General features: G+C 40.3%; 2 protein-coding genes across 2 annotated transcripts; one reads left to right on the top strand and one right to left on the bottom strand.

Moving 5' to 3' along the window:
- Positions 1-1,657: 1,657 nt before the first annotated feature.
- Positions 1,658-12,309, top strand: LOC125228529 (gastrula zinc finger protein XlCGF57.1-like). Its single transcript, XM_048133128.1, has 13 exons — positions 1,658-2,024; positions 2,188-2,348; positions 2,533-2,597; positions 3,234-3,312; positions 3,596-3,621; positions 3,703-3,776; positions 5,250-5,436; positions 6,566-6,734; positions 8,119-8,286; positions 9,992-10,122; positions 10,585-10,705; positions 11,252-11,379; positions 11,981-12,309. The coding sequence occupies exons 1-13, from the start codon at positions 1,839-1,841 to the stop codon at positions 12,289-12,291; spliced, it is 1,806 nt and encodes a 601-aa protein (XP_047989085.1). The 5' UTR covers positions 1,658-1,838; the 3' UTR covers positions 12,292-12,309.
- Positions 12,310-14,802: 2,493 nt separating this feature from the next.
- LOC125228536 (protein SCO1 homolog, mitochondrial) lies at positions 14,803-19,530 on the bottom strand. The gene is made up of 5 exons (XM_048133139.1): positions 19,123-19,530; positions 18,604-18,727; positions 17,409-17,490; positions 16,303-16,429; positions 14,803-16,013 (listed from the first exon to the last, which is right to left on the bottom strand). Exons 1-5 carry the CDS (start codon positions 19,393-19,395, stop codon positions 15,864-15,866), a joined length of 756 nt encoding a protein of 251 aa, XP_047989096.1. The 5' UTR covers positions 19,396-19,530; the 3' UTR covers positions 14,803-15,863.
- Between the last annotated feature and the right edge of the window lie 1,261 nt (positions 19,531-20,791).

Below are 20,791 nucleotides of genomic sequence, written 5' to 3'. Positions count from 1 at the left end.
CTCTATTTGCATACTACTAAACTAAGTACATATTGTGAGATGATCGAATAATGTCGATCAATTTCACTTTAATTAGATTTCGAGAATCTTCTTAAGTATTCAAGCAGATGTAGGTAGTATAAGCTAAAGAGCTACCTACACATGAGTTTGCTATTGTTTTTTAGTATAAATAAACAATTCTTATCACAAGATTCGAGGGTCATGCAGGTAAGAGCAATCGCTAGCAAATACATACACTCTCCGTCAACAGAAGCAGATTTTTGTTCAGGCTATAGAAATTCAGAAAATAGCCAAAAGCACTTATAATAAAGTGCGTATCATAATGTAACTGAAATAAATGAATTGTTATGATTATGGCAATGATTATTGAGTCACAAGCAAAATTTATAGGCCATTTCCAATAAATAAATAAATATAAAATAAAATAAAATAAAATTTGTTTATTTGCCTATATAATATTGTACTAACATTATAATAGTGACTTAAAATTAACATTACATATTTATTTAACTTTAACTGCTTTTTTTTTAATTTAAATATCTGCCGCCCTCAGGGACACCCGGTACGTGCGTGTGCGTTCGTATCCAGTGTCCCTGAATGGGGCAGTCCACCCTGTCACTGATGACCCTCAATGACACCAGTGACCAAACTGACTCTTACTGGTTTTATGCAAATCGAACAGCTGTTATACTAAAGGTAGCTTACGTGACATGCATGCGCGACATGCATTTATACGAAAATAAAAGTTACATACATTTATGTAGAGTAGAGTAGGTGGGTGGGTGGGCCTAGATGGCACAACATTCCCTTAGGTAAGGTACTTATAAAGGTAACTCATCATCCTCCTTGCGTTATCCCGGCATTTGCCACGGCTCTCATGGGAGCCTGGGATCCGCTAATAAAGGTAACTAAAGAGGTAAATAATATATACTTACTTACCACCAATTTTTATGAAAAATGTAGGGGCAAAGGTTCAAATAGAAAAATAGAATTTTGCGCCTTTTTAGTGATTAATATATTTTTTTATTTGCTTGGCCGTCTTTATATTAAAAAAAGTGGTCATTGACAAAAGGCGTGAAGTTCTAATTTGGTGTGTGATCAATCCTTAGTCCATAGTGTTTAATTTTGCTGGAGTCGGGCCGCGCCGGAGCGCAGTCTCAATGAATGAGCCTATAGGTATATGAGGCGATGGAGTTTGACCAAGTCATGCCTCGTCCTCGACAGGGGACGGACACTGGCCCGATCGGGCGACTCCGGTTTGCATTGCTGCGTAGCAATTATTTTTGTCCTAATGGGCTGAATGAACGCTTCATGTCATCGACCTGTTTCCGGCCAGGCGTCCCTACACTACATCTACTTCTACGCCTGGAAAAAAGAGTAGAACATCGTAGTATCGTAACCGTATGAAAGGGACGAAACTACGATAGATATTGCTACTCTATTTTTGCCAGACTGTAGACTTTGTTGGAAAACAAATTATGTGTGGTTCACCGGATGCAAATCGGTCAACTCTGCAAAAAATATTAACTATAGAATTTTCTTCTTACACTTTTGCTATTCCAAACCCAAAATGGATGACTAGGCAGTATGGCTTAGAGCCTGTTTAGATGGACAACGAAAAAAAAGCGTGACATTGACAGTTGTGCCTTTTGACATTTCACTTTGCAAAGTAGCTGAGAAGCTTGTATTTTGCTTCCAGTTTTTGCTGATTTTTCGTTTCCAAAATAATGTAATCTATTAATTTAACTGATCCAATGCATAGTTTCAAATTGTTACAACGTATTTATATTGATAATAAATTCCATAATGATAATTTAGACTAAAATTCCGTAATAAACATGAGCGCTGTGGTTGTGGAGGTTGTATCCGACGATTGCAAGATGATTAAAGAAGAATTCAGCTCACAAAATATAAATAAAATATGCCGAGTGTGTCTGTCGACCGACAATATAGCAATGGAGTCTTTATTGCCCCTGGAGGGCTGGGGCCTAGCTGAAATGTACACTACCCTAACGTCTATAGATGTAAGTAGATTTTTTATATTTAAATCTTTCTTTAAACTATTGAGTCGAAATTAAACGTTTTGTTTTGTAATATAGGTACAATGCTTTTGTGAATTATGATTTCAAATGTTTGCTAAAGACACATTGAAGAATATAATAATGAGTTATTGTCACGTCAAAATAGGTATCTCAAGATGACTTCCCCTCGCAAGCCTGCCGGTCGTGTAAAGCCGAGATTGAGCACTGCTATGAGTTCCGGGCTAAGTGCATCAAAGCCAATAATTTTATAAAATCCTTGTTAACTGCGGCAAGTGGAATAAAAGAAGAAACAAATATTAGAAAAGGGTAAATTTTACTATATTTTCTATTACAAAGTGGTATTATTTTATAGAATGTTTACTGTTAGTAAATGCTTTGGTTTACCTTATCTATAATTGCTGCAGCAAATTATATTCACATTAAATAATTAATTAAATATTATAGGACATTCTTAGACAGATTGACTGAGTCCTATTAATTTTACTTTCAGGGAATCATCGCAAAAGACCAGTTTAATTGTAAGCAAAGCTGAAATCAAAGAAGAGGAAGATGAAAGTAAGTTGTCAAGTGGGTAGAAGGTTTAAAAGTATAGCATTGTTAGGTTAAGAGTAAATAGGTATCTCATAGGTAAGCATGCTCCACCGTAGACCGCATCATCACTTACCATCAGGTGTGATCGTGGTCACACGTCTAATCCCCGGCCCACAGGTGGGATGTAGTTACTGAAAACGGGAATCAGCACACAAAGGGCCGGTTTGACAGACACATCATCGTCACTCAGCAGATTTCTATAGAACCTCTCATACAATAATATTTAACGAGTGCTTTAGTGGTGCCAGACGGTTTAGTGCAACCGGCCCTTTATCTTCAAATTACATACATAATATTATTAATATTAATATAACCCCTAGCGACTCACCATACACAAAATTTTTGAATCAATGGCACTATAAAACAAGGCTGAATTTTTTTTGTTTGAAAATCGAACAAATCAAAACAAAAGCAACTCAATTTCATCGTAAGTATATTTGTCCTAGTAATAACCCCTGGGGTTAAACTGACAGCCTTGGGAAACAGCACCACCTGTTTAAGTACTGTAGTTTCTGCAATATTTTTTATTTGTTTTATTATGTTTAATTTTTTTTATTTGTTTTATTATGTGTAATTATGTATAATTATGATTAATTATAGTTACAGACATGCAGTACGAGTATTTAGAAGAGGACTTGATCAATGATGATGAGGAATGGAGGCAAGATATGGACAGCAAGTAAGTTACATTATACTGACCATTTCGTGATAAACAATAATTTTATATTATGTTATAAATAATTAAATGTGTAAATGTATTGTAATCTGTCTGCAAATCAACCGCTCATCCCACAACTTTTCTACCTATTTGTAATGTTTACCATGAATAAACAATTTCTATTCTATTATATATTTACTTAATAGAAATGCCTTATTTTGTGTGAAACATTCACCGTTTTATTACAAAATTGTGACAACATCAAGAGGATTATTTATATTAACTTATCAAACATATGTTTTAGGGACATCTTGGAGATCACAAAGGCAGGTAAATGTCAAAAGTGCTGTAATAATTATGGACCTATTATATATTTTTAATTTGCTTTAAACTCTTTTATTTGTTTTTCAGGAGATAAGACATACCAAAGAAAATTAGCATCAGAGAGTAAAAATCGGAATTATTACTGCACTTCATGTAATAAGGTAACGCATCTCCAGAAAAAAAACGTCCTATTGTCGCTTAGGTACTATAAGGACGAGATTAGGTTGTATCATCTTTACATACATACAGTCACGCCTGTATCCCATAAAGGGGTAGGCCGAGCACATGAAACTACTAAAGCTTCAGTGCCACTCTTGGCAAATAAGGGGTTGAAAGAAAACGAAACTGTGGCATTGCAGTGACTGGTTGCCAGCCTCTCGCCTACCATCTCAACCATCATCATGTTTACTTTTTTTATAAATAACCTTTCAAAGCGGTTTTATGAAAAGGAAATGTAAATAGGCTACTTGCCTCCTAGTCAAATCAGCTTCTTTTTAAGAACTGTCAAAACGAATTTGAACAACTTGCTAATATGGACTTTATATGAAATCGAATTGAGTGACGTCACGGTCAACTCAGTTACCTACTTTATATATTTCTACCTGACTTATTAAATAGAAATCAGATTTAAAAATAACTTCTGTCCATTATAAACTGAAATAGATACCATACACTAAAGAAAAAGCGATCAAGCCCACTGGTGGTGAAGCCGGGAATCGAACCCGGGTCTCCAGCTAACACGGCTGACGTGTTCGACCGCTACACCCACCCCGACCGCCGAGGTACCCGTCGAAATTTCTCTAGTGTATGTTATCTCTGAAGGCTAGGCGCCTTTGACCAACTCTAAGGGCGAGCAATTAGTGCTTGCACCTCCTATATGAATCCTTTTGCAGGATTACGATATAGCGAGAGAGATGGTGCTGCCATCTATCGATGTAGGGAACAAATCAAATTATTTTATGAAATCAGTGGGCTTCACCAGTCACCAGTCACCAGTCAGTGTAGGGCAGTCACCAGTGGGCTTGATCGCTTTTTCTTTAGTGTATGGTATCTATTTCAGTTTATAATTTATATATAGTAGTGTTACTACTTAAAAAAACAAATCAAAAAATATTTCATAAAATAATTTGATTTGTTCCCTACATCGAACTTCTGTCCATGTTTTTCTTATAATTATCTGATGCTTTGTTGCGTGCGTGGTATAAAATATTTTATTTTAACTATACTCGACCGCCTGTTTCGATCACTGTGTAGCGGTTTATCACATCAGCCGCGTTAGCTGGAGACCCGGGTTCGATTCCCGGCTTCGCCACCAGTGGGCTTGATCGCTTTTTCTTTAGTGTATGGTATCTATTTCAGTTTATAATTTATATATAGTAGTGTTATTACTACTTAAACAAAAAAAAAAACAAATCAAAAAATATGTTAAGTAGGCATATTACAATGCGCATATGAACGTCAAATAAAGCTACGCCGGCTCTAACCCTACGCCTCAGCCTCGAGAAGAAATTAGTCAAATTTGAATTCTGTCAGATAAAGTCTAAACTATGATGGTAAATATATGCCCCCTGCCCTATCCTACATCGAGATTAAGTATGTTAAACATCGTACACATCTGTATGTGTATTCTACAGAAATTCAAAACTATAAAAGCGCTCCGGAACCACACGAAACAGCACGAGAAGGAGGTACCAAGCAACGCGTGCGGGCAGTGCAAGGAGGCGTTCACGTGCGCGCACGACCTGCGGCTGCACGCCGCCGTGCACCTCAAGGGGCCCGTGTGGACCTGCCCTAACAGTGAGTGTGGGAAGGAGTACAACAGTAAGTTCCTTATTTTATTAAATACCGCATATATATAGACCGCAGCCAAATAGCACTAGACCCTACTCATAGTGTTGTGTTCCTGCCGGTGAGTAAGGCTGCCAGAGCTCAACGAGGGTGCGGTGTGCTGATGACGGGAGGACTTGCGGAACTAACTTGTTCCGTCTATTGTCCTTTGAGTCGTCGGCAACCCGAACCCTCCTTGGAACTTGTACACTCCTTTTTGCTATGTACTTTAACACAGCAAAAGGGAATGTACAAGTTTCTAATGGGGTGGCAACGCGCATGTGACACTGTTTGAGTTGCAGGCGGCCATATGTGATGGTGACCGCTTTCCATCAGGCGGACCATATCCTTGTTTGTCACCGACGTAGTATAAAAATATAATATCTGGGCAACCGAGCTTCGCTCGGTTCTGTTTCGTATCCTTGACATGTGTCGCCATCTAGTTCAAAAATGAATAGTACCTACATCGAGCGAAAGAATTCTCAGCCTTAACAACACAACTACTCCACACGAGATGGCGCGCATTTCGCCACAAAAACTCAATTAGTGTATTTTCTATTCGTTTTAGCCTTGACCTGTGTCGCCATCTAGTGTTTGCAATAAATAGTACTTACATCGACCGAAAGAATTCTGTCTTAACAGTACAACTACTGCACACGAGATGGCGCGCGAAGAAAACGCATGAAAACTCGAAAATTCGCGTTTTCCGGGACCTAAGGATAAGTTAGACCGATTTTTCACCCCCAAAACCCCCACATAACAAATTTCTGCGAAATCGTTAGAGCGGTTTCCGAGATCGTCAGTGTAAATAAATATATATATATAAATAAATAAATAAATAAATAAATAAATATACAAGAATTGCTCGTTTAAAAGTATAAGATATTAAAAAATAAGATGAAGACAAGCTATTATTAGCTCATTCAGTAGGCCTAGCACATGATTGCCGCGAGATAGATGACATTATTCTAGCTGTATTAATGACATAAGGACGGGTAGTCTATTTCTCGCAGCGACATACCTACTCTCGCGACAATAATGTGCTAAGTTTAAAAGTTTATAAAGCGTTTGTGAATATTTTTATATTTTTTCATTCAGACTATTACTTTTTGCGTGTGCGCAGACCGCACGGTGTTCCGCCGCCACGTCCGCCGCCACATGCTCGGCAAGCGGCACTGCTGCGAGCGCTGCGGCAAGGGCTTCGCGGAGCCCCACGCGCTGCGGCGCCACGCCAGGGTGCACTCCGGCCAGCCCCCGCCGCGCGACCACGCCTGCCACCTGTGCGACAAGCGGTGAGTCCCGTGTCGCGTGCCACAGAGACCGTGGCGGGCTGAGCGACACGCAGGGTGCACTCCGGCCAGCCCCCGCCGCGCGACCACGTCTGCCACCTGTGCGACAAGCGGTGAGTCCCGTGTCGCGTGCCACAGACACCGTGGCGAGCTGAGCGACACGCAGCCCCCGCCGCGCGGGTGCAGCTCCGGCCAGCCACAGGGACCGTGGCGCCGCGCGACTCCGGCCAGCCCCCGTCTGACCACCTGCCACCTGTGCGACAAGCGGTGAGTCCCGTGTCGCGTGCCACAGACACCGTGGCGGGCTGAGCGCAGGGTGCACGCAGCCGGTGACCACGCCTGCCACCGCCAGCGTGCCACCCCGCCGCGCGACGCAGGGTACACTCCGGCCGCCCTGCCACCTGTGCGACAAGCGGTGAGTCCCGTGTCGCGTGCCACAGACACCGTGGCGGGCTGAGCGACACGCAGCCGCCGCCGCGTGACTACACCTGCTACCTGTGTGACAAGCGGTGAGGCCCGTGTCGCGTGCCACAGACACCGTGGCGGGCTGAGCGACACGCAGGGTGTACTCCGGCCAGCCGCCGCCGCGCGACCACGTCTGCCACCTGTGCGACAAGCGGTGAGTCCCGTGTCGCGTGCCACAGACACCGTGGCGGGCTGAGCGACACGCAGGGTGCACTCCGGCCAGCCCCCGCCGCATGACCACGCCTGCCACCTGTGCGACAAGCGGTGAGTCCCGTGTCGCGTGCCACAGACACCGTGGCGGGCTGAGCGACACGCAGGGTGCACTCCGGCCAGCCGCCGCCGCGTGACTACGCCTGCCACCTGTGCGACAAGCGGTGAGGCCCGTGTCGCGTGCTGCAGACTGCGGCAAGCCGAGCGACACGCTTTGACGCATGCAAAAAATTAAAAAAAGAAATTAATCATGTATTATCAGTTGTCATTCAAGTGTTAATTTTGCTCAGACATATCCAAACAATAGGCGAGACGACTAAAAAAACGAATTAGTCAATTAGATTATCAAAGAATATTGGACACGTATTTTTTATTTTTTCTCGTAAACGAAAAATGACGACGGTACAATGCGTTGAAGTTTCGCGTGACGTCACGCCTAGGTATAATTTATAAGAAGTGACGTCACAAACCCCCAGCCCGGAACTTTGATGCTCTATATCTTTGTATTTTTTCATTAATTAGAAAAAGCGAAAAATATGTGTTCAGTATTTTTGGACGATCTAACTGACGGACTAAACAGAATGCCATTTTTTTATGATTTTGGTTTGGTTTTAATATCAATGCTCTTGACACTTGCAAAGTGGTATGATAGTCTCCTTCACGTTAGGTCCTCTGCATCGATATTTATGTGTTTATGATTTTTTACTTTTAGATTCACGGACGGCAGTCTCCTGACGGCGCATATAGCGCGTCACACGGGGGAGTTGCCTTGCGCGTGCCCCGTGTGCGAGAAGCGTTTCCCCTCCGCGCGGCTGCTCGCCTCGCACGCGCTCGTGCACTCTGACCTCAAGCCGCACGCCTGCCACTTCTGCGACCGCCAGTGAGTGTTACATGTAGTGTCACGTGTCATATAGCGCGTCACAAGGGGGAGTTTCCCTGCGCATTAGGGTGGAGCGTGCTTGTATGGAGAAAATTAAAAATTAGAAATTCATAACGGAATAGGTATCGAAAGTTGTGGAAAAAATTGTAGATTATATTTCTGGTATCAAATTTAAAATTAGGTAACTACGTTTAGCCCTCTACCAGCCGTAAAAGCAAAAAAAATAAGGTAAAATTAACAAATAAATTAAATATGTCTGATGTCAACCATAATAATGTTTAAATTTATTAAATAATATTAAATAATGATACTTCAATATTTCATTTTTAACTCAATAATCACGTTATCATGCGAAATACGATAAACGAAGTAACAAGTACAATATATTTTTTGGGTTGTCTTTTATATGAAAGGACATCTTTAGATATAAATAAAATGATTGCGTTTTTCTTGATTTTTCCTACTTTTACATGATGACCAAAAGTGACATTTTAGGCGTTAATTGGGCAATTTAAGCATACTTTGAAGCGTTATAACCAAAAATGTTGGTTGGACTGATATGTTGTTCAATGTGCTATGAGTTTATTTCGATTGATAGCTTTTCTGTCACATGCTTAGAATATTTTTTTAAGCACGAGTTATATATAAATAGGATTTTTTGGAAAATTCCAAGTTTACAGTAAATTTTGGTCTCAGAAAAAAAATGTTTTAACGTAAAAAAAAACTGAAATTAAAATCATTTCTGATACCAAAGGTGGTATTTAATATATAAATGTAAAAAAATATGTAAAATTAAAAAAATATATTTTGCAAAAAAATAATAATATTTTTTTATTAAATTAATGGTAGAGGGCCAAAAGTATATACCTAGATTTTTTTATTATTTTTCTCATAATCTACATAAAATTAGGCATTCTTTGAGTGGTATTCAATTGCATATTTCCAAAATTTTTAAATTCGCTCCACCCTACTGCGCATGTCCCGTGTGCTGTACCCAGACGTAATATTCTGATCCAACATTTTTGGCAGGAACTAATTTATATTTTAGTAACGCGCCTAACTTTTTTTATTTTTACACTTGCAACATTTTTTTTCTATTTTGGCCTTGTATGTGCATAATCGTAGCACCACGCTTGCCTACCCTTATCCCACGTTAATGTCCTCCTCTTCCATTCTCCCCTATCTTTCGTCATTCAACACTCACATCTTTCTTTCTCATGTCCTCTTTCACACAATCCATCCATCGTTGTTTGGGTTTACCCCTCCCTCTCCATCCATCAACATTCATCTCCAACATTCTTTTGCCTATATGACACTCATCCCTCCTCATTACATGACCGTACCACGCCAACCTGCCACTCCTCATCTTTTCCGTTATAGGCGCAACTTTCAAACTTCCCCTAATATACTCATTCCTGATCCGATCCATTCTGGTCACTCCACACATCCATCTCAACATTCTCATTTCCGCTACGTGCACTCTCCTTTCATCCTCCACCTTTGTCGCCCAGCATTCAGATCCATCAACAACAACAACAACAACAGGCCTCACAATCGTCTTATAGATTTTCCCCTTAAGTTTAAGGGGCATCCGTCGATCGCATGTTGTCCCTGAGACCTGTCGCCATTTCATCCACGCATTTATTCTATTTTTGTTATTATTTTGAATTGGAGCACCAAATTAAATTGTTATAACATTGTGCAGGTTCCGACACGACTCAACACTCCGCACTCACCTGCGCACGCACACGGGAGAGAAACCTTACGTGTGCTCCGTGTGCGGGAAGACTTTCATACAGAACTCCAACCTTACGCTGCACATGCGGACACATACTGGTAAGGCACCACATTGTTGAACCTCTTGCCGCTCAATATACACATTGACATGGAATTTTAACTTTCATTTAAATAAAGCTAATACTTGTATATTTAATTTTGGACAGTATTGACAAAGCCTGCGTTGTGGATCTTGCCTCTGTATTGGTACGAAATAAAATATGTAACATTTCTTTTGAATAGAAAAAAAAAATAGGAAATGTAACTCGACTCAATTTTAAATAGCCAACTCGTATCAAAATTTCCTACCAAAAACTTTGTATGGTGGACGGCAAGAGGATATTTTTCTATTAAAATAGTGCTCTTTAATCGGATAAAATTGTTAGTTAAATTATAATTTTCCTTTTCTACCAAAATTTCATTGAATGGTATATCTGTAAGATTTGAAATGTAGGTGTTTATTATTATTTTCCTTATTACACATATCTACATCATATTCTATAAAGTACCGCTTCATTGCAGGTGAGCGACCGTATTCGTGTTCTTTGTGTTCGCGGCGCTTCACTTCAGGCTCTTCGCTAAAGACTCACATTCGAACACACACCGGTGAAAAACCATATAGCTGCGAACTGTGCGGGAAGAGGTCAGTATCCATACTGTCGTCGTGTCGACTGGTAAGAGAGCGAACATAAAATTAAATTGATTAGGAAATTCTTTGATAACGTCCGTCATTAGCCTTTTAGTGGTCCTTAGCGTTCAGTTCTAGAAACCCTACTTTAGAGAATAATATTATAGTATTGATTCCGTTTACATTTAACAAAGGATAATTTATATAGGATTTACAATCATCATACTAAGAATCGTACCTCGATTTTATAGCGCCACCTATTAAATACTAGCATAACTACACTAATGATGCCTACATTTTTTTTCTTTTTTTTTCAAAATGTGTATTGACGTGATATCATGATATTGAAATAAAGAAGCATGTCCTTTTAATTTGTTGTTATAAAAAAAAAACACGCAAAAGTATGTGAGGAAAATATGATTTTGGCCACTTCCAGGCTGCGAAACAGCGCCATCTAGTTTTAAGCCTAAAATGCCCATACATTTCAGGGGTACGCTTTTTTGTATGGGCTTTGTCTATCCCGTGTTATATGGTTCATGCTTATAACGAGATTGCGTGCAGGTTCGCCCGCCTGGACGTGCGCGCGCACCTGCGGCTGCACGCCGGCGAGCGCCCGTTCGCGTGCTCCGCCTGCCCCAAGACGTTCGTCAGCGCGGCGCGCCTGCGCGAGCACACGCGTGTGCACACAGGTACACACACACGGTGTATTTTGATAGCGGGTCAGTAAGCGCAGCTATGAGATGCCGTAATCCTATGTGAAAATGGTCTAAGGGGACCATCTATCGATTTCAAATTGATGAAAAATGGCATTTACAGATTTTGGAAAAAACATGTGCATGTGCATGGGTGCGAGAAAAAGGGCATTTTTGACAAACTTTTTTTTTTGACGCTAATCGATCCCATTCCTAACAAGGATCAAAAGCTTGTATAGGACCAAAAAAAAAATCCGGCTAGAAAAGTCAGAAATCGCGAAAACTTTTCCCATACAATTTGTATGAAAAAAATTTTCTTCCACATGTTGTTTTTATGATGCCAATCGATTTCATTCCTATTCAGTATCGATACTTACTTTAGGCTCAACTTGCGGTTTTAGTTTTTTTTTGTTTGAAAGCTGAGTTAGACGGGAGTGTTCTTAGCCATGTTTCATAAAAATCGGTCCACTATGTCGCGGTCGGGGGATTTTCAACATTTTAATTTTGTGGTTAGGTTATTCGGATTTTCAACATTTTAATTTTGTGGTTAGGTTATTCGAACACACATGTCTTTAATAAAATATATTTTTTTCCCCAGGCGAGCGTCCCTACGAATGTGCAATGTGCCCCCTAAAATACCCGACTAAATCCCACCTCGTAAAACACCTAAAGACCCACGAGACGAAAAAGCCCAAGCGCGAAGAGAGGCGAGATAAGGTGGGTAAAGTGGGTAAAGTGATCATAATCCAGCACATCGAGCAAGATACCTTGGAGAAGGATATCGGGGAGCAGGTGCCTCTAGAAGTGACGGGGGAACTGGTGCTGCAGGAAGACGGGGAAATAAAGACGGAGCTGCTGATGGTGGACGCGTACGAGGGAGTGCTGCAGCCCAAGATACACGACTTTTAATTTATTATACGATTTTGGTGTGCATGTGTTGTTTTATTCAGTATTGGCTTCCCTCGTTAAACTCTAAAATTGCGGAATGCTTCATACAAACCCCCCCCCCTCTTTTTACGGAAGTGGGGGGTTAGAAAGAGACAAAAAGTAGCCTATGTCAATCTCTATCCCTTCAACTATCCCCACTTAAAAATCACGTCAATTCGTCGCTCCGTTTTTCCGTGAAAGACGGACAAACACACTTTCCCGTATGGATTACTGCTAAAATAAGACCTGATTTATACATTTTACGAAGGTATACGTCTAAAATTTGTCAAATTTAAGACAAAAGATTCATTCAATCCTTTCCCAGGCCACACCAATTTAGAAAGTTTTATACAAAATCCAACGTTTATCCTAAATAGTGATGTTTTGGCGATAGATTTTAAGGGCCCATTTAGACGATACGAGTTTCATTACATTGCGGTATTAGATGGCTGTTCAAAATTATATGTAACCTCAACAGCCCGCAATGTAACTAAAATCGCATGCGAGTTCGCACGCCGTCTAAATCAGGCCTTAGGCTAATTACTGAATTGCAATGTTAGAATGTAAATCGCATAGATACTTTGCCTGGAAAAGGGTTAATATGAAAAAAAAAATGAAAATCGCTTTGTCTATGTGTTTTATGTCTAGGTACCTACCGCAAAATAATTGAACGCCCCATTCGTAATAAGATCTTAGATAAAACTAGGGGTATACAAAGAAAACAGAATTTAGTAACAAATTAATTTATTTCACTTAAACAAAAATACTTCGAAACTATAGGCACGTCTAATCTAATTGAAAACTTTGTACGGCTGCGTCATACACAGGTCTCACTGTTCCACAAAGTTATGAAAGACTTCAGTTTATTCCATATTTATTCTTCATAACAATAATATCTACAATTATATATTTATATTGACACAAATGGACTAAGAGCCCAGGGGGGTTACCATGACGTGCTAAAGCCGTTCAGTTTAGGTTGAGAGAGAGGGACGGAGCTATGTAACTGCTATAGCTGTGTTCCTTTCTCTCAACCTAAACTGAACGTCTTTAGTAAGTCATGGTAACCCCCCAGAACCGCCAGACTTTCCTCATTTTTTCAAGGATGAAACTTTGAGATAATGTAGAGTCCGTATCGACATTTAATATCTGCATATTACCTAGTTCGGCCCGTCGGCCTTTGCTATGAGGTTTTTTTTTTAAATACTAACTTTCCTTAAATTCTCAACGCTCATTTTTATATATGTATTAGAAAAGACTAAGGACTTGATAATCATCATTGCTGACTATTGCCGCCTGTCGTAATTTTTACTGGACGCTTGAGAATCTCTCTAACTTACCCTAATTTCTCAAGCTACGGCCGGCGCAAATGGTTAGTAAATGATGATTATCAATTCCTAACAGTATTTTCTAACACATATATAAAAATGGCCTGTGTGGTGACGGGTTAAGAATTTCACCACCCCCTTTCTTCCCGTGGGTATCGTAGAAGGCGACTATGGGATATGGGTTAAATTGTGGTGTAGGCGAGAGGCAGGCAACCTGTCACTGCAATGCCATAGTTTTGTTTTCTTTTAACCCCTTATTTGCCAAGAGTGGCCCTGAAACTTTAGTAGTTTCATGTGCTCTGCCTACCCCTTTATGTTCGTGATTGTATGTTGTTGTTTATATATAAAAATCAGCCGTGAGAATTTAAGGATAGTTAAGTAGATAGCATCCGAATTAGGTAATATCACAGAATATATAATAGTACAAGTACAGAAGGCTCACTCCTTTGATGTTCACAAAACGCCGCCATTCTAAATTCTTACCTACATTAACAAACGGACCGCACGTGTGCAAACGACATTAAATTCTATTGCGCCGCGCGAAGGTCGTCGCCAGTGAATGGGCCGCGAACTCGCGGCCGCCGGCATGTACCTGTAGCGCGGTGAAAGGATCGCGGAGTGAGCCGCCCCTGGTAATATACAGACAATAAACGTCGATACAAACTCTACATTATCCCAAAGTTTCATCCTTGAGAAAATGAGGAAGTTCTGGCGCTCTGGGCTCTTAGTCCAAAATACTCTCAAGTTGACATTATTGCGGGATGTTATATAACATTTTATAACAGGCCCCAGGCCCCGTAGCCGAATGGCATTTCTCCGACGCCAAACGAAAGCGATACGCCGCTGGCTCTGTCGCGCCAATACGCAAGCGCGATAGATATCTACTAGCGCTTCGTTTCGTGAGCGATTGTGCCATTCGGCTAGCCACCCAGGGCTCGGATACCGGTTAAATTTTCAAACCGTTATCATGTACTCGCGGACAACCTTTAAATTTCGTTTTCGCTCGAAAAACCACTATTTTTGTAACCGGTCTTTAGGAGAACTCTTTCATAAAGGTTTCGTTCGATTAACCGGTTTAGAACAAAATAAACCGGTTTATTCCGCAGCATGACAGGTAATACTGTTCTAACCAAACAAAACTCGCTGCGTGAACGTAGGTATTTAGGTGCGTCTCGCCGCTCGTCGAATAAACCGGTTCGGTTTCGGTTAAAATAACGTTCTCATAACGTTCGTGTTCTTTAAAAAATTCGGAGTAAAATCGAAATAAAAAATAAACCGGTTCCGAGCCTTGATCGGCCCAATGAACAGAGAAATATTCTTCAACTTTCGAGAACAGAAAATACCTTGTTCAATGACCCGTTAAAAACCACGACTTTTTCACGTTTTAGAATACGTTGATAGCGGTAAACGTCACGGAAAGTGGATGCAATTTTTGGTTCAAGTAAATAACCGTTTGGGGGCGCTATTCACTTTCTCCAAACTAAATAGTACATTACGATACAAGTGCGTAAAAAGGGAACTTCGAAACGAGGGGCGAAAAATTAAAACACCACCGAAGGGGGCGTTTTAAATCGACACGAGTTACGAATGTCCTTTTCGCATGTGTATCGTACGACGTTTTTCAGTACAGTTGGCCCTCCGAAGTATCGACCTGACATGTAATGAACCACTTCTCGCGCTAGTGCGTCAAAAAACACCATCTGTACTGAAAAATGTAATTTCCGTGACATTTACGCTATCAAGTAACGTACAGTCTGGCAAAAGTGTTTAAAAATTAAAAAGTGGCAACATTGTAGTGCTATCCCTTTCAAATCAATACTTGTAAAGTAGCTAACATCCGACCGCACCGCACTGCGACCTTGAAACTTTTCGTGTAAGTGAGTACGACAAAAAAACGCTCTCACTTACAAGATAGTATGTGGATGACCTTAGTTAGCACCGCGGCCGTGTGTTAGCACTTTAAGATTAAATTTTGAAGATACTTCCAACAGAGTAGACAGATTTCCATCAAAGATGGCTAAGAACACTCCTGACTAATTCAGCTTAAAAACAAAAAAGAAACTAAATCTAAATCGGTTCATCCGATCAGGAGTTACAATGTCACAATTCTCCGTCGTTTTTGAGTCGGGGGCTAAAAACGCGACACTACAATGTTGCCAGTTTATAAATACAACTCCAGTTTACCATGTTCTAAAACGCAAGTCACGTTCGAGTCTCAGGCCTCGCTCAGAACCACTTGGACTTCTTAGACGCCTCGTATTTCTGTATGTTAACAAGCATGGAGTCGTGGATCTCCTTCGCGTTGCGGTTCTGTCCGTAGTAGTCCACGAACTCGCCCTCCGGGTTCACCAGGTATATGATGATCGTGTGGTCCACCTGCGAACGGTAAGTAATAATTATAACGGTATACCTACGGTTTACGGTTTAAAACATTTTTCACCACACCAACTGTAGTATAAAATCAAATGAATATTTATCAAATATTTGTTCATTTTGCCAACATAAGGAAACAACTCAAAACTAGCTACTGTGTTTCAGACATATTGAACGTGTTCCCATTTGGACACCTTTAGTACCTACTCTGCCATGCCCGTCAGGCCTAGCAACTGTGGCTAGGACCAGCCATCGTCCCTTATTGTAGCGCTGCAAGGCTCGAGACACTTACAATGTAGTCGTTGTCAACGTCCTGCGGCCCCGCGCTGAAGTACACCCTGTATGACTTGCACGCCTTCTGCACTTGCTCAACCGTGCCCGTCAGGCCTAGGAACCGCGGAGAGAACTCTTTGCAGTACCTGCAAGGAACAAGCAATTAAATTATTGTAGTATGATTTAACCTTTGGTATGATTATTAGGAGCAGATCTGCTCCATATGTCTTTAAGACGATTCGATACAGGTCAATTCTCCATACAAACGCTCTCGACTATTTCCTCCCTGGTTTTTGAAGATAGAGCAATGATTTTTTCAACACAGATTATTATTATTTTTATCTGTGTCGGACCGTTTAGATTTTTTTGCTATTTTTATTTTAAAAGACGCTAGAGCCAATCGAAAATTTCTAAAAACGGCCTTTTTCAATATGGCTCAAAAAAAGGTGTGATACTCAAGATCGGTAACAATTAGACAAAAAAACTAAACGGTCCGACACAGATTATTTCATTGTTATTTAGATTCTCAAATTTCGTTCCGTTTAATTAAGTTTTGAAAGAGGGAACAGTCGAGAGCGGAACCTCGATTTTAAAGATAATTTCGCAATATCTTTCAACTGAGTTGTTCTTAATGGACATTTTTTTTTCGATAAATCTAGTTAATAACACTAGTATATTTAACTGAAATCCCAATCCCAAATTGAAAGGGGGACTCCTTTCCATTTTAGCATTTTCGCTCCCTTAGCGTCTTAAGTTAATCATTTATTTATTACAGTAAATTACTGTAATAAACTGTTGGTATATGAATAAATTATTTTTGAGAGGCAGGTGGTTGAGAGTCCCGTGACTCAAACAAAATCTCTATCAACATTTCTTGGTAATGATACTTAGCCACTTGACTATCGCCACTAGGCATGGCCAAGTGGATTATTGTCGAACATGACTTTCATTTCAAATACTGGTTAATAACAATAAGGTTTTGGCAGCTTAGTATGAAATATCCTATGAAATAACATTAGTACCTACCATTAACATTACGGTAGGTATAGAAAAACTTGTTGAAATTTTGTACCATTAAATTAAAAAAAGTAAACAATACTTTACTAGTAATACTTGTATACTTACTTTCCCACAATTTCTGGTGTATCTCTTTTAGGGTCTACTGATATGAATACTGGCTGCAATGGTGGTGCAGATGGGGTTGCATCTGAAAATAAATCATATTTCCTGTTATACAGTATATATACATAACAGAAGAAATTAGAAAATATTGCTTTGCTCTACAGTAGTTGTTGATTAAAAATACTCATGAAAATTATTTACAGACAACAAAAATGTGTCACTTCACTTTTAACTCTGGTAAATCCATTCTGGTTTAAGGTTGATTATGTATAAAAATACATATAATCAATTTGGAAAAGAATCAACCTTAGGCAGTGTCCACACTCATGAGACGCATGTCTTGCGGCGCGGAACGGACGTCTCCGCCACGTCGCCTGAATGTAATTCAAAAAAACGTCTCCTCAGTACATTTTGTATAGGAAGGAGGACGTAAGACGCGCCCCCAGCGACGCCTGGGGCGCGTTTTACGTCCTTCCTTCCAAATCCGTTGCGCGCCGCGAGACACGCGACGCCTAAGTGGGGACACTGCCTTATAGCAGAATGGATTTACCCGAGTTTGAAGTTAAGCGATACAAATTTTAGTGTTGACATTCAAAAGGTTAGTTTCTAAATTATACAGTTTTTCTAGTTCATTACATATTATGATCTTAATCTAACCTAATTATCAGACAATTTATTGTTGTAAATTATTGTTCATAATAATATTGAGTCTATAATATACAATTTCATATAAAAATAATCGTTAAACAAAAAATATATAATTAGGTATATGTATATATACTATTTTTCTAGCATTCAAAGTACACAATTATATGTGAGTGTATTTAGTAAAATGTCCCACTTTGTTGGTTACCATTAAGGCGAGATTTACTTGTATCTTTATATGAATAAACTGACAAAGTGGCTTTATAGCAATCAACAAAGTAGGACTTTTTCCATGCACCCTCACATATTATAATAGATCATCAAAAAGTTTTATAAACCAAACTTTGGTAGAATAGCCTTTATCTGAATTACATTTTATCATACAAAGATAAATACTTGCATGATAAAAAAAAATATTTCTCTTTACAATTATTGAATGAAATTACTTCTACTGCAATCAAATCAAAGCCAATTTTCAAAGAAAGCAATTGTAATATAAAGATGCTAATGTTTCATTCAATTTAGTTATTTTACATTAGAATGTGAAACTCACCATGTTTGTTGACAACCTCCGCTAATTTCTCCAGCTCATCGGGGCAAATGTCAGGACAGTGGGTGAACCCGAAGTATATCAATAGCCATTTGCCTAGTAGATCTGCGCTCTTTACCAGTTTGCCCTAAAAGTAATATCAAAACAGTTTTTATATTGCACAATAAAGTATCAGATTGCATAAGCCAAAGGTTCCAGATTATTATGAAAATGATTCATATAGCAGTCAAGTGATTGAATTTCATATGAATATTGTTTTAACTGGCTTGCAGCAGATACCCTGTAAGTTGATTCCGAGTTGGTTACGCCCATGATACCTATTTGTATGTGTTTGAGGCATTGCCCCCTTGGTAATATGCTTATCTTAGATCCTAGCTACGCCTGAGAATAGGTTACCCCTATAAAGGTATTCATAGTCGGGTTAAGTGAAACCTGTTCCATTACAAGCAAAGTAAGTGTTGTCCACAAGTTTAATGTGACATTCAAAGGAAAACAACACTTCATAAGCAAATAACTTCCTACCTCAGCGTCCACGAGCTCAAAATCCCCTCCTATCTTAGCCTTGCCGAGCTGCCGCTTGCGTTCCCGATCCAGCGCCTCCTGTTTCTCCTTCCTCACGTACAGCATGAACCCCGTCAGCCCGCCGCCCACCACCGCCGTCGCCGCCATCGACTTCCACGTTATAGGCCCGAAAAACTGCTTCGGCTTCCTCTTTGGCGGCTGAGCGCATTGCCGCACCAGCGATGTCGAAAAGGCGCGGCATGCCAACCTACTGTTTCGCACTAGGGAATTCATTTCAAACTTGTTTTGTGTTACGAGATAAAGTTAAGAATGTATTTAGTAGTTTTAAATGCCTTTTCCTGTTCTACATGCTCCTCGTTGGGAGTTTTATCATATCAGCTGGCTCAGGCTGACAAATCTTCAGATTGTCAATGTCACGCGAATGGCACGTGTTACCATAAGAAAAGAAAAAGTATCGATAATATCGATTCGTAGTGACTCGATACTTCAATAAAAAAATTGTACAGTATTTAAAATTACGTGTAGGTATTTTGTATTATAAATTATCATCTAATACCATATTTATTTATTATAAAAAGTACTTTTGTACTATCTTAGCATATTTAAATAAGTAAGAATTTAATATTGGCCACTTTTGGTCAAAAAAATATGCAAATGCCATTTAAAAAGAAAATACTTTTTCTTTTTAATTTATGCTAAATGCCTAAAGTGCCTGTATCCTAAAATAAATATTTAAAAAAATAGGTTCCTAAGTAAAAAGGTTGGTTAGGGTTAGATAGAGCAGGGGAGCCACGGAAACCTTAGATTCTCCTGGTGAATCCGCGGGAAGAAAGGGTCTTGGCCGGTGCTCCCTAGAGCAGTGCTACCAATTGTTCTAACACTGGGGGGTAGGGGGGTTTCGCTCAGGTAGTCCTCTGTTCTAAGCAGAGGACGACCCAGATGCGACAGGGAGGGGTCTGTAGGGACCGCGAATTTAGGGGGGCTTTTAGTCGCTTTGAGCGGTGCGGGTGTGTCTGTAATCAGCAAAGGATGCCTTAAACTAACGCACACCTTATGACGAACAAGGAGAGGGGTAGCTACTACGTAGCTACCAATAGGGGAGTCTACGCCAGCTCACCTTGAATCCCGGCGATCGCAATTCTTCCCAACGACCCCCATTTATACGCGCTATGGGGTATGGGACGCATTCGCGAACCGGAGGGCTTGCCTTAATTGGCCGGCCCGCGGGAAGGAAAACCAGATAAAACCCGACAGTGAAGTCGTTAAAACCTGTAGATACCGGGCGACCTCTACAGTACATAGCCACACTTCGGTGTAGTTTTTGTTTGTTATTTACTCGTGGGAACCAAATGGCAGAAAATCTTAAAAACAATAATAATAAAAATAATGATGTAGATGAGGAGGGTGTGGAGATGGATTTAGGGGATGATAGTGGAACTATGGACGGAAGCGGGAGTGATCTCCTAACGACGGAGACAGTACCGGCTATTGTAAGCGCAGACGAGATCTTATTAGACCCGGCAATGGACGGGTCTCCTTTGATAGGCGGACATGCTTTGCGCAAAAGATCAGCAAACAAAATAGTAGACCTTGAATCTGAAGACGTATATGATCTGGATGAAGCACAACCAGCGGCGGCCAAAGTATCAACTAGTCACAGAGGTGGCAA

This window comes from Leguminivora glycinivorella, chromosome 1 (genome assembly GCF_023078275.1).
Source record: "Leguminivora glycinivorella isolate SPB_JAAS2020 chromosome 1, LegGlyc_1.1, whole genome shotgun sequence".
Lineage (NCBI taxonomy): Eukaryota > Metazoa > Arthropoda > Insecta > Lepidoptera > Tortricidae > Leguminivora > Leguminivora glycinivorella.
The sequence above is the reverse complement of the archived record's forward strand: the minus strand, read 5'-3'. Positions and strand labels throughout refer to the sequence as shown.